The sequence below is a fragment of the Toxorhynchites rutilus genome, chromosome 1, assembly GCF_029784135.1.
Source record: "Toxorhynchites rutilus septentrionalis strain SRP chromosome 1, ASM2978413v1, whole genome shotgun sequence".
Taxonomy (NCBI): domain Eukaryota; kingdom Metazoa; phylum Arthropoda; class Insecta; order Diptera; family Culicidae; genus Toxorhynchites; species Toxorhynchites rutilus.
The window spans coordinates 156,487,614-156,501,502 of NC_073744.1; the positions used below are offsets into that span (position 1 = coordinate 156,487,614).

The 13,889-nt window shown below is 38.5% G+C and overlaps 1 protein-coding gene across 12 annotated transcripts in view; it reads left to right on the forward strand.

Moving 5' to 3' along the window:
* Window positions 1-9,255, forward strand: part of LOC129773765 (AMP deaminase 2) — a 72,420-nt gene extending 63,165 nt beyond the window's left edge. For 11 of the 12 annotated variants that reach the window (XM_055777454.1, XM_055777436.1, XM_055777441.1 and 8 more), the window contains 5 exons: window positions 126-421; window positions 6,886-7,717; window positions 7,777-8,228; window positions 8,295-8,428; window positions 8,495-9,255. In XM_055777454.1, the coding sequence (XP_055633429.1) occupies window positions 130-421; window positions 6,886-7,717; window positions 7,777-8,228; window positions 8,295-8,428; window positions 8,495-8,782 (1,998 nt within the window). In that variant the 5' untranslated portion in view covers window positions 126-129 and the 3' untranslated portion in view covers window positions 8,783-9,255. The remainder of the gene's footprint in view (window positions 1-125; window positions 422-6,885; window positions 7,718-7,776; window positions 8,229-8,294; window positions 8,429-8,494) is intronic. The other variant, XM_055777416.1, reaches the window with a different exon arrangement.
* The last annotated feature ends 4,634 nt before the right edge of the window (window positions 9,256-13,889 follow it).

A 13,889-nucleotide genomic window follows, 5' to 3' on the forward strand; every position in this document is an offset into this window, starting at 1 on the left:
GGGAAATAACCCAAAGGTTACCAGCTTGGGGTCAAGCGTACCAATTCACCGAGTAGCTGTAGCCAGCACGGAACAGTACCTCGGTGGCAGTCATACTCATCGGATTCTCTTCCCTCCCCTCACAGGGTTATGGAACAGGACCGCCACTCGATCGCAGCGGAAATCCACCCGGACGAGCAGATTCCCTTCGACGAGCATGACTTTGTGGCTCACTTCCAGCGTGTTTCCATCTCGGGAGAGGACACCAGCGGCGTCCCGCTGGACGATCTGGAACGGGCCTCGACACTGCTGGTGAAGGCTCTGGAGCTGCGAGAGAAGTACATGCGAACCTCCCACCAGGCCTTCCTCCATACGACGGCACGCTTCCTCAAGTCGACACATCCGGAAAAGTACGCCCACCAGGAGAAGAAATCGATCGCGGGTAAGTCCAGTCCACCGGTCGGGGCGAACACACGTTCCCAACATCTACCGTAATTGGTGACCACCGGTCCTTACAGTTTGCATTTCTTTCTATTTTAATTTTGGAGCTTCTTTTCTAACAATTTATTCTTTCGTGCGAATCTTCGAACCAATTTTGATTTTTGAAACTGGCGGTGCACTTCGCTGTTGGTCGACGAATCGACTGGTTTTGTTGAATGTGCTTCTACGGTTAGTCTACGATTTGTGAGTGTGTGTTTTTTGTTTAGTTTATTTTGTTCGTTGTTTTTTTTTCACTAACATATTTGTGGCTTTGGATGAGTTTCATCGGGTTCACCTGTTGTACCATTTTCGTACACTGGATTGGATATTCACACTGTAGATAAAGTTTTGTTCTCTCTCTATAAAATCTTGGCACTAAAATTCATTCAAAACATGGATTTCTTCAAAAACGAGATTCAATTATTTTGTAATGCATCATTTTTCTTGGAAGTAAATTTTTGTGTTTCAGTTGATAATTTTCTCTTTTTACTGTTTACAATTGTACATCTTTATTTTGCTTTTATTCCTAACTAAGAACTAATTTCTGGATCATCCATTAGAGCTCTTGTTGCGATATTCGAGAGCTTCTGAGACAGATATAAACGATTGTCACTTTGCAATAATTCCAGTTCAGGGTTGTGTTAAGCCAAAAAGTGAAAAGTAAAGAACCCGAAATTAGGATAATTAGCAAAGATCAGCACATATCAATTACCAAGAAGCATCAAATGTTCAGAGGCATGATTATCATTATCATCACCTTCACAAGAGTAATTTTCAAACTTTTCGTTCGATTAGCTCTAGTGAACATCACAACACCCATTATTATGTACAAAAACGAATTATATCGGATGTCAGTATCAAATAAGTGAATTTCACAACTGAGCATCCGAAACCTGGATAATGAGAGGAATTGGGTAGATCTGATCAAATTAGCTTGGGTGGATAAAAGTTATACAAATAATACATTGTTTTATTTTCATTTCTTCGAATTTTTCAAATGAGAATGTGACTTTTGCGTGAAATAATCTACCAGGAAAATGAATTAGTTGACTCGAAAAATTAACTCTTTGTGAAAATTTAATCATTGTGTTGGTGTTGATGTATCGTATCTATGATGCTTTTTCCCCTTTTTTCCAAAAATGACTATTTGAAAATAAAATCATAACTTGTGAACTACTGAACTGATTTATCAAATTAAAGGCAGTCTTTCTTGGAAAAATATTACACATTTATACAAAATTTTAAGTTTTGATGTTGTCATTATTGATTGTATTTGTTTTTTATAGTTTTCATGGTCTCGGGACCAAGGGCGCTATATTTTTTAAATATTTTTTCTTGAAAGCTAAGGGTTTTTTTACATAACACATCCAAAATTCAGGAAGGCGTTATTTTTGTTCATGAGTTATAATTTTTCAAAGTTAGCCAATGGTACGAAAAATCATTTTTCCCCTTTTTTCAAAAATCACATTTTCAAAAATCCATAACATTTGAAATACTGAACCGATTCGGATGATCAATATTTCAATTGGAAGCCAATGAGTTGGTTTTCTTTAAAAAAAATACTGCACTTGCGCAAAAATTGGATTCTAGTTGCATAGATACAGTATAGTCACAAAGGAATATTGAAAGAAAACTGAAAACATGTTGACTTTGAAAAATTATTACTCATACGCGAAAAAAGACACCTCTCTGAAATTCGGATATGTTATGTGAAAAAACCTTAGCTTTCAAGAAAAAATATTTTAAAAAATATGATGCCTATGGTCTGTTGCGATAGGAGCGAATCATGTGTTCTGGTTCAGGTTATGACACGAAAACTGAAACTCGTTTGCTGCTGTTGCCGATGTCGTTATTGCTGTTCTTGACGTAGGAAGTTCTAGGCATTGAACAAGTAGTGAAAATGAAGAATTTGGAACGCGTATAACTCGAGCATTTCTTAATAGAACACATAGATGTTTGCAACAATTGATAGGAAAAATGTCTACGCAACTGTCACAATGAACAATATTTTATTTTTCTTGAGATAAACAATTGAATAATTGTGAAATGTCGAGCATTATCTAATAGCGCTATGTGCCTGCTCCTCAAATTGTTCAGACTAAAAGGAACAACTAGAGCAACAGTGGAATACAGCTTGAATACATCAATACCTCTGCGAAAACAAACGTAGCAAGCCACCGCACATATCGTTCTTTCAAAGCAAATGAGAAGAAAAGAGAAGGAAGACCTTTTCAAATTATGTCGTATGAGGTGTGGGTATTTCTCCATATATCTTTATCTAAATACAATGTTTCGAAAACTTGTTTTCGATTTTCAAAAGTAATGAAAGAAGATCTGTATGGTGGGGTACGATTTCGGCTTTGAGTCACTGTAGATGTTCTATATGAATAAAAATAGAAACTAGAGAACAGAAGTATGAAATTATTTGATATATAGATTCGAACCAGCCTACGGTTCAAAGTCTCTGCAATAAAGATGTTGCGCCCTTTTCACAAAACAGTCTTCTTGATCCCAAAGGATCGCCATCGATCGGTCATCAGCGTAGGTCAACTCGAACAAATACGCACGCAATGACGCTACGGAAGAGGTCATAGCACTTGCGTACTATTGTGTGAACATGGCATTGTGCTATTGAACCTCGAGTCGACTGTATGTGATAGCTCTTAACGTACAGAGGTGTAAAAAATTCAGTTATATTCATTAGGCAGAAGTTTTCTAAATTAAACTCTTAAGTGGCTTTAGTGAGGTATTTAGTTTATCCAACTGCAAGTGAAATTATTAATAACACATACTTATTTGGATAGCCACTGATTGCGAAAAGTGACGAACAATCGATCATATAACTTAGATTATATTCTTAAGAATTGATTTCCTAATCAGGTATGATTAACAATTGATGAATAATAATTTTAGTTTCTCATAAAAATAAAACCCGCAGTGCGAACTAGGTCACAGCTAAGAAAGCAGTTACCGTCCGGCAGTAAATTTCGGACTGCATTGAATAGACGGGCACCAATGTGAGTTGAATTAACCACTGCTATGAACTATTATTGAAATCAATGTAAATCATTACAGGAAAATTTAATACGTCTTGATAAAGAAGTATTCAGGTTTTGGAAACCCCGTCTTGTTACTTCATCGGTAACAAAAGAGAAGAAGATTTTTTGATATCTGTTCTGTTACAGCTGAAGTTCTAATTGACCCTGAATAAAATAAAGACATGGAATTAAAGCACAGCAGTAGCGACATCAGTCATACAAATTTATCGCGTCGTTTCCTAATCGCTGGACTTCAGGAAGTGTGCACTTCAGGAAGATTAGTTGGTGTGTTGTCAATGGTACGCAGATTGTATTCACAACGCAGAGCAAAGTGATATTCTTCACTCGCCTGCGTAGTTTTCGAATAAAATGGACCCGGACAGCTTAGAACGTATGGAAGAAATCTGCAATCAATTAATTGACTTAAAAGCGAAATTCAATGCACACATCTCTACAGTTTGAGCATAGGACCGTTTCATAGAGAACAGATCACATACACGAAAGTGTCCTGTATTCATTTTGATACATAGGTTTCCGGTTTGCCTGGTCCAGTAGTGTAGTGTGCGGGCGGCAAACCCGGCATTTGCCGGAGGCGTCGGCCCTTTGAAGCGCCAAAATCCAATAATTTTCAATTCCATTTTTTTCCGTATTTCGTTATATATTTCATCTTTCAATTGAGTAAAAAAACATCCATCATGAATAGTTGCTTCTGTCCATACCAATAACCAATAACCTCTCTTTGATTTTCGCAAAATTGAAACAACATCACATCACATTATATCGATACCCTTTTAATATTTTTTTGCTTAAGGGCGGGCCCCTTCTAGAAGGTCGAAAAATAATTAATTTGTCCAGCAATACTATATCCCTTGAGGTCGATATCGATAGATCATTTCAGTACAACATTTCTGAGGGCTTCCAAAAATGCGAAAAATCGTTTGTTTTTCGACCTTATAGCACAGGAGTGGCCAAAGCGTAGACCGCAAAATTGATGATAATATTCCAAAACTGTGCGCAAAAATACTAACATCCGATGATGTGAGGAATTGTGCACTCAAAATAGTCAATATAGTTAGATAAAATAGTTAACTACGTATAAAAATCAGTTTGCAGAAACGCAAATTAGATTAAATTTCTTTGTTACGAAATGATTTCGGCAGAAGATTTGAATATATTTCAAAAATGTTATAATTCATAATATAATTCATGTCATTTCCATTCAATGATGGAATCAACATAGAAGAAATGTGTTGTTGATAACATTTTTCGGATATACTCATCCAATATTTATACTACAATATTTCCTACTATGAAAACAATCGAAACAAAACATTCTTCTTTGACAGATTACTATTTGGCAGCCTGTTTGCATATAAATTTGAGTGCATTAGAACAAAAGTATGAAAAATATGTCTAAAATATACAACCTAATGTTTCCAGCGCTTTATCAGATACAACACAAACAGGAAATTCAGAACAACTAGAACAACGTTTAACATTCAATTACTACTTATTAACGATGACTTAAAACATATTGTATTGGTAGGAAGGGGTGATGAGAAGTTTGGCCACCCCTGCTATAGCGGATATAGCATCATATTTTTAATTTACAACGAGAGACTGACTAATATCTATGGGCATGGATCTATTGGATCAGGATCATGGATCAGATGTTGAAACAGAACTTGTATCAGAGGTGGAAGTGTTTAAGACGCAGATGAAGGACCTATTCCCTGACCTGAACTCTTCGATGCCTTTAGACATCTTGAACATTATTCTCAGATATTCACTCGATTCACTCTTCCAGTTACAGTGGCAACGTGTGAACGCAGTTTCAGCAAGCTTAAATTGATTGAAAATTATCTGCGTTCTAAAGTTAGCCAAGGCCGACTCAATGACTTGGCAATTTATTGGAAAAAATCGCTAAAGAATCGCTAAGACTTTGATTTTGATGCAATTTTGGACCATTTTGCTTCAGCTAAAGCACGCGAGGCAAAGATTTGGCTAGAGAATAAGCGAAGCTGGTAATGATATTTCTAGTCTTCTAAATACGAATAAACTGCCCAAAGTGAACATTGGTATAAGTGAGTAATTTTCCTCATATTAATAAAAAATATCACAATCTCAAAACTAGTGAAAAAATCGAAAAAAGTGGTACTTTAAGGGGCGCCATTTTCATCGTTTGCCGGGCGATATTCGACTTCCGCTGTTTAAGCCCTTCCATCCAATACCCATATCGTAGGGGTTTTATATGATTGCTAATCATTTATAGCCAGTATCATTAAACCAGAAATCAAAACAAGATTATGTTCGTTTTTGGCTCGTCTGTTATTGTCACCCATTTCCCATATAATTGGGGTGTATGCCATTTCTGGCCAATCGGGAGTAGATTCATAGGATATAGCTAGAGTTATACCATACATTCCATTGCCGAAATCGCCAAAAACAAGAATTTTGTATAATAAATGTAGCCATTTATTAAAATTCTTGTTTTTGGCAACTTCGACTCCCTTTACCATTAATCGATATTACTCTCAATTAGTTTACGTTGAATTTTATGCTTTGATTTTCACTAACAAGCAATAATACTCAATTTCGACGTTACGAATATCATGGCGAAAATGAATATGTAAATGAAAAATGAACTTTATGGCAAGCTGATGTTGATGTTCATTGCACTGGTGTCCATTGATAGTATTGTTCCATATTTATCGACTCTCGCTTGTGCATTAGGTTGTCAATACAAGGCAGGCTGAAATTCGCCGTATTTCAATGCCATGAACGTGAATATTTTCGGCACTGCACTTGACAAACTCTTTACATTTCCGCGAGCACAAAAGTAAGGGAAAAAGAAAAATGCATCTCACTATGGGACACCTTGTATATAACTATAATGTTAATGCTAAAATTGTTACTGGACAATTCTTCTTTGAACAGATATCGAACTCCATGTCACCTTTTTTTATTTCACACCTTAATTTTTCTTAAATGATTATTGGAAATTCAACGAAGTCCCATGTCCCATTCATAGTTCACAATTTAAAACTGTTGATAAAAAGTTTAGAAAAATGAAAAATGTAATTTCGTGGAGCTTTTTGATGAGCTTTTATAACAGAACTCGTAACTTTATACATTTTATATTTTTTATGTTATCTCTACTTCTGATTTCACTTTGATTACTTTTTAGATTGTTGATATATGATATAACTTTCGTTGATATAACTTTCACAATTCTTCTGTAATAAGCAATCGATTTCTGTTTCTGTTCAATATTTCAAACGTTTTTTTAAGACGTGCTACACAGAAGGCTATCGAGACGCCCTACTTCTGTTCGATAGTTGTTTCGAAACAACCTCCAGTGCTATAACGAAACTGTCCCCATTCACAGATCACCCAGTGAACCCCCCGGAGAGCACCCAGTCACCGTGGCTTATCGATTTTCCGGATGATTGTAATTACACGATCCAGCCGAAACGGGGCGTGTTCGAGGTGTTCCGGGACGCCGATTGCAAGGAGCAACTTCCCTACTCGTACACCAAACTGCCGGACTTCGTCCAGGACATGCAAATGATGTGCTCGATGATCGCCGACGGTCCCCTCAAGTCGTTCTGCTACCGTCGCCTGAGCTACCTCTACTCGAAGTTCCAACTGCACGTACTGCTGAACGAACTGCGCGAATTGGCCTCGCAGAAAGCGGTTCCGCACAGAGATTTCTACAACATCCGCAAGGTGGACACGCACATCCACGCCGCGAGCTGTATGAATCAGAAACATCTGTTGCGATTCATCAAGAAAACACTGAAGAAATGTGCTGACGAAGTGGTTACGGTGACCAAGGGCCAGCCGATGACACTGGCGCAGGTGTTCCAGTCAATGAATCTGACAACGTACGATCTGACGGTGGATATGCTGGATGTTCACGCGGACCGGAACACCTTCCATCGGTTCGATAAGTTCAACGCAAAGTACAATCCGATCGGAGAGTCACGGCTGAGAGAGGTGTTCATGAAGACGGATAACTACCTGAACGGGAAGTATTTCGCCAACATCATCAAAGAGGTGGCGAGCGATTTCGAGGAGAGCAAGTATCAAAATGCCGAGCTGCGGCTGTCCATCTATGGTAAATCGCCGGACGAATGGTTCAAGCTGGCCAAGTGGGCCATCGATGGGGATGTCTACTCCAACAATATCCGCTGGTTGATTCAGATTCCTAGACTCTAGTAAGTGTTGATTTTCTCAACGTGATTTTCGAAAATTATTAATGTTTTCATTCATACAGTGACATCTTCAAAACCAACAAGTTAATGACCTCGTTCCAGCAAATTCTGGACAACGTTTTCAAACCACTCTTCGATGCAACCAACAATCCAAGCCAGCACCCCGAGTTGCATAAGTTTCTGCAGTACGTGATTGGTTTCGACTCCGTAGACGACGAATCCAAACCGGAGAATCCACTGTTCGACGGAGACGTGGCCACGCCGGACCAGTGGTTGGGCGACGAGAATCCCCCGTACGCGTACTACATTTACTACATGTATGCCAACATGACCGTGCTGAATTCCTTCCGAGCAGATCGCGGCATGAACACCTTCGTACTGCGACCTCACTGTGGCGAGGCGGGACCGGTACAGCATTTAGTGTGCGGCTATCTGATGGCAGAGAATATCTCCCATGGGTTGCTGCTGCGGAAGGTTCCGGTCTTGCAATATTTGTACTATCTCGCACAAATCGGTAAGTGTCTTCGGCGAGGACAGAAAAATTCTTGCGCTTTTGCTACAGTTGCATTTTGTCTTGCAGGTATCGCCATGTCCCCACTGTCCAATAATTCGCTTTTCCTCAACTACGATCGGAACCCATTCCCTGAGTACCTGGCGCGCGGATTGGTGGTATCTCTCTCAACGGATGACCCGTTGCAGTTCCACTATACGAAGGTAATCTTTCACTATAATCATCCGTAATTCATACTTTTATGTGAAAAATAATAATCACATTTTCAGGAACCGCTGATGGAAGAGTACAGCATTGCCGCCCAGGTGTGGAAATTGAGCTCGTGCGACATGTGCGAGTTGGCCCGGAACAGTGTTCTGATGAGTGGCTTCCCGCATAAGATGAAACAGCACTGGTTGGGACCGAACTACACACGCGAAGGTGTCGCCGGAAATGATATCACCCGCACCAATGTGCCGGACATCCGGGTAGCGTTCCGCTACGAGTCACTGCTGGACGAGCTTTCCAATATCTTCAAAGTGAACAGCGAGCAGGCTCTTGGCTTGTCGTCCATGTAAGGCCTTCTTCCCTTTTTTCTCTGTCTCAATATTTTTCTCTTCAATCAATGGGGTTAAAAATTGCGGGATATTGTTGACGCAAGACACACACACTCGTGTGTGTGTGTGTGTGCGAGTGAATGCTGTGAACCATAGAGACCAAGCGAAGGCGAAACGAAAGTTGTGGCACTGATTGTAACACCTGAAGTTGATTTGTACCAACAATTTAGGACTTTGAGATGACTTTATATATTGTTAAGTAAAAAAGTGTATCCGTGTAATCTGGAACTTTATATCCAGCTATTCATTATCTGTGTTTTCATCACCTTCTAGAAGCGGGTTTACGAGTTGTGTATTGGTATAAACTTAACTCTACTTTGTTGTCGATAAAAGCTTACAACCCGCACAAGTTTGATGTGTTAGCTGTTTCAGTAGCGATATTCATTATGTATTACACGTTTTGATGTAATATATTTGTACTCACACATTGGAAATGATTATTTTTTCATCCTTTACTAAGCTATCCGAACTTCCAATTTTCCAGCTCAATCGGTTGAAAACTACACGCAAAGAATATGCTCTATCTCGGAATAGTGTTGATTAAATAAAAATTCTAAGAGATCAAAATGAAGGTTTTTTACTGCATCTTCAAGAGAAAATACAAAGTTGGTCCAATTTAGTGTTGACGAAATTGCGAACCTTTCTCGGTTTACCTCTCGTTAGTTAGTGGCCATAAATAGCCATTTTAATTCATTGTTTCTTCATTTTTGTAGCTTTCTGAATCGCAAAATATCAGCTCAATCGGACTTCATTTACTAGTGTCGCACAGCGATCAAAGTTTGAGTTTTTTGAAAACCGAAAAATCACCCAAGGGGGGAAGTAAAGGAAATCGGGGTTTTCCAAAAAAAAATGTGATGCCAAATGTCTTGAAATTGCATGAAACGTCGAGATCTAGTCGAGATTATCTCGAAATTTTTTTTTTGTCAAAAATCGACACTCTGGGAGTCGTTTTTTCGGAATACGAGGCAAAACGTATGGTTTTGGAAGCCTTGACTTTTCGGCACTTGGTCGTTTTTGTCTGAAAATTCGATTTTTGACAAAACAATTTTTTTCGTGATACCAGTAAATCTCGACGTTTCTGCAATTCTAAGACATTTGGCATCGAATAACTTTTTTTGAAAAGTCCAATTTCCTTTACTCTCCCCATGGGTAATTTTTCGATTTGCAGAAAACTAAAATTTTGAGATCTGCGACAATAGTAAATGAAGCCCGTATGAGCCAATATTTTGCAGAGGGTATTTTATCGTGCAAATCAACATTTCGCAGCAAGTTCCGAATGAAAAACCGAGATAATTATTTTTATTGGCACTTAAAACCATACGTTTCGTCTCGTATTCCGAAAAAAAACGAATGAAAAAGTGCCAGTGTCGATTTTTGACAAAAAACAATTTTCGAGATTACACTAGATCTCGACGTTTCATGCAATTTAAAGACATTTGACATCAAAATTTTTCGAAAACCTCGATTTTCTTTACACCCCCCTTGGGTGATTTTTCAGTTTTCAAAAAACTCAAACTTTGATCGCTGTGCGACATTAGTAAATGAAGTCCGATTGAGCTGATATTTTGCATAGGTTAGTTTTTCGTGGGAATCAACATTTTTAATCAAGTTTGCTTTGAAAATTCGAGATGACCATTTTCATTGGCACTCTAATACATACATATATTCCATGTTACATGGAGTTGTTTCATTTTTGTTTATAGATTACTAGCTGACCCGGCAAACTTCGTTCCGCCCAAAATTTGTTTTTTGTTATCAATACCTTCAAACATTCACGTTTTCTTACCAAGCGCAAGTTCATGAGTCCAATCGCAGAACTGTTCATTGATTGATCTTCTAATCGACTCCGTTGAATTCACCTTTTACTATAAAATTCCTAGTACTTCTACCAAAACTCATCATTATAATATCAGATTATCAATTGCAAATAACATGTTTCGCCGTTACATGGAATAAATGTTTGATACAGAAAATATGATAGAATAAAGACAGCTCTAAATCGGACAGTTCCTTCCACGAGTTTTGCTCTTATCAACATATTCGGTGATACATTTTTATTTGTATAGATAGAAGAAGATATAGGAGTGCGTTTCATCACAATAAAATCCATTTCCAGTTTCGAACAAAGATCAATTTCGCTACCGCAAACATCAAGTGGACTAACAGCACTTATCACTATGTGATTGTAGAACATATGGGAATGTAATTTCCCGAATTTTCCCTTCTTCCTTCAGAGTTTTCCGAAAATTTTCAATTGTTATGTTTGGCTGATATTTTTTGGTTGAAATTTGTGTAATATTTTTATGGGACCCCCTCTCCATTCCAAAGGTGGGAGGGATCATACCATTATAGAAACATTTCTCATACCCAAAAACCCTCACATCCCAAATTGTGCTTGATTAGTTCTCGAGTTATGCAGAAGTTTGCGTTACTTGTATGGCAGCCCCACTTAGAGAGGGGGGAGGAGTGTATTCACCATAGAAACGTTTCGTGCCCCGTAAAACCTTCACATGCCAAATGTTGCTCCATTTGCTTGATTAGTTTTCGAGTTATGCAGAAATATGTGTTCCATTTGTATGACGGTCCACCCTTAGAGAGTGGGAGGAGTGTCTAACCACAATAGAAATATTTATTGCACCCTAAAACCTCCACATGCCACATTTGGTTTTGTTTGCTTGATTAATTCTCGAGTAATTCAGAAATCTCAGGAATTTGAACAGGCACACTCTTCACTTTCAGTTCCCTGAAAAAAATAACCGAACAGAATGGAAATCCTTGACCAATCTCGATTCTATTTTGCTACCAGTCGTAATCTCTAGCTAAAAACGACGCATCGATAATAGTTTTGAACAAACCGGTTATCCTATTGAGACTGCAAATTGTGCCATTCACGATAGATAATGCGGACAATAGGAAATGTCTCATTAAGGGTTGGGGTAGAGAATACTTCACAATTCCAAAGAAACCGCCTCGTTTAATGCGAGCAACAGTGCCAATATTAAATGTTCACGAATGGTTTAATCGGTGATCGATTCAAATTAGTAGGGGTATAATTTGCGCTGGGTATTTCTAGAATAATCAATTGATTATTGCATCGGATAACGACAGAGTTCAAATGGAATCGTTAGCTATGTTGCGCTGGAAAGGATCATCCTGATTAAGTTAAGAATAGCTTTGTGTAGATTGGTACGAAAACTCTTAAGCGTTTGGTACATCATTTGTTCATATACCATCAGGTGCAGAATGTTTGTGTACGATTGAATCGCAAGTAGCCCCATTCCAGCGTGACGTGACAACGTATTTTGGCAAGCTATTTACTATTTTTTGTGTTTTTTATTACTCTGAATACTTCTCACTCCTCAAAAGTCCATCCTATAGGGGAAGGTGGTCCTAACGCAATCGGTGGTCCTGAACCTAGCCCCTTTGTATCTCAGGAACGATGCTTCCTACCGAATTTTCAGTAGTGTCAAACGAAAGGTGTCGCAACGCTGACAGTTTGATAATATGGTGACTTTTTTCTTGCTCGCTTCATTCTAGCGTTTTAGCGCCATTTTGCGTTTTCATTGCTTAAAAAAGAGAAAAAATATTTATGGTCTGTTAGAAAATGAGTTCAATGTTCTTTTAGATTGCGAAACATTACAAAATAAGATAATTTTAATCGCTTATTGAATGTCCATCAAAATAAGCTATATAAATTGAATCTGCCTGTTACCTGTAGTACACGGCATGCCATTATTTGGGAAAAGTCGGGATGGTCCTAGACCGACTCTCAGTTTTTACACCGCGATTATTTACACGTTCTCTCTGGCGCTTGCCATCAATGGCTCGCACAAGCCTGATTCATCGAGTGGCGCTCACTACAGGGGGAACGCATCTGATTTTGCTATCAGCTTCTTTTGATAAACTTTTCGTATGCATTCGTGCGCATGTGGGAAGGGCGTCTATGTTTGTGTGTTGGAGATGATTTTGACTTTGACTTTGACGTTGACTTTGATCGTTGACCGTTGCGTTTGCGTGTGTATTTGTATGTGTACTTTCTTTGGCTAACTCCACATGCGTCTCTCTAAGGCTAAGTTCTTATCACTGAAATATGTTATTTCTCTCGCTCACTATCAATCTTTATTCTCTTTTTTCATTCTTCTTCGTGTACCCATGGACATATGCCAACCCCCTTATTCACGATCGTATTGTGGCATTTCATGTCGTTTCCGGTTTATTAGATCCGCTTTCAACGAACCGGAAGTCACCATCCTCGATTTTAAAATAACATCAGAATACGATATTCGACTTCCACTGTCATTGTCATCCAATACTATTAACAGCAAACCGGAAGGCAAAACAAGATTATATCCTATATTCTTGAACCTACGTTCATCTATTGATAACAAAACATAGAAGAAAGTTCATTTGTATGTTTCGAAAAGGAATTGAACATACAACATCAATGTTCAAATGTCGGAAACAAGAAAAAGTCGGGTGTTGCGACATCACAAAAGTGTGCTCCCTTGGCCGAGTGGTTAGCGTCATAACTAACATGCCGGGTGTTCGGGTTCGATTCCCGTTCTGGTCGGGGGAATTTTTCGTCAAAATAATTTCCTCCGACTTGCACTGTGATCACGCGTATTCTAGAGCTTGCCACTCAGAATGCATTCAAGGCGTGTTATTTGGCATAGAAATCTCAACTAAGTACTAATAAAAATGACGCAAGTAATACTACGTTGAGACGGTGAAGTTCCTCTAGGAACGTTAGTGCCATTGAAGAAGAAGACATCACAAAAGTATTTGACTAACGACAAGCCCATCTAACTATAAAATATTCTCCAACTGATGATTCTTGTAAGAAAGTTCCTCAATTTTACTATAACATTGTTTAGTTTTGTGTGATTTATACATGAAAACGTAAAGAAAGGTGTTTGTAGTGAGTCAAAATGTTGTCAAATCACGCTGGAATGGATCGTAGACTTTGCGTGACGTGACAACAACTTCTGGAGACAGTTGTTTCTCCTCTATTTGTGGACCGATCTTAACCCAAGTTTGTGAGTTGTTGACCCTTATTGTTTGTCCGGTA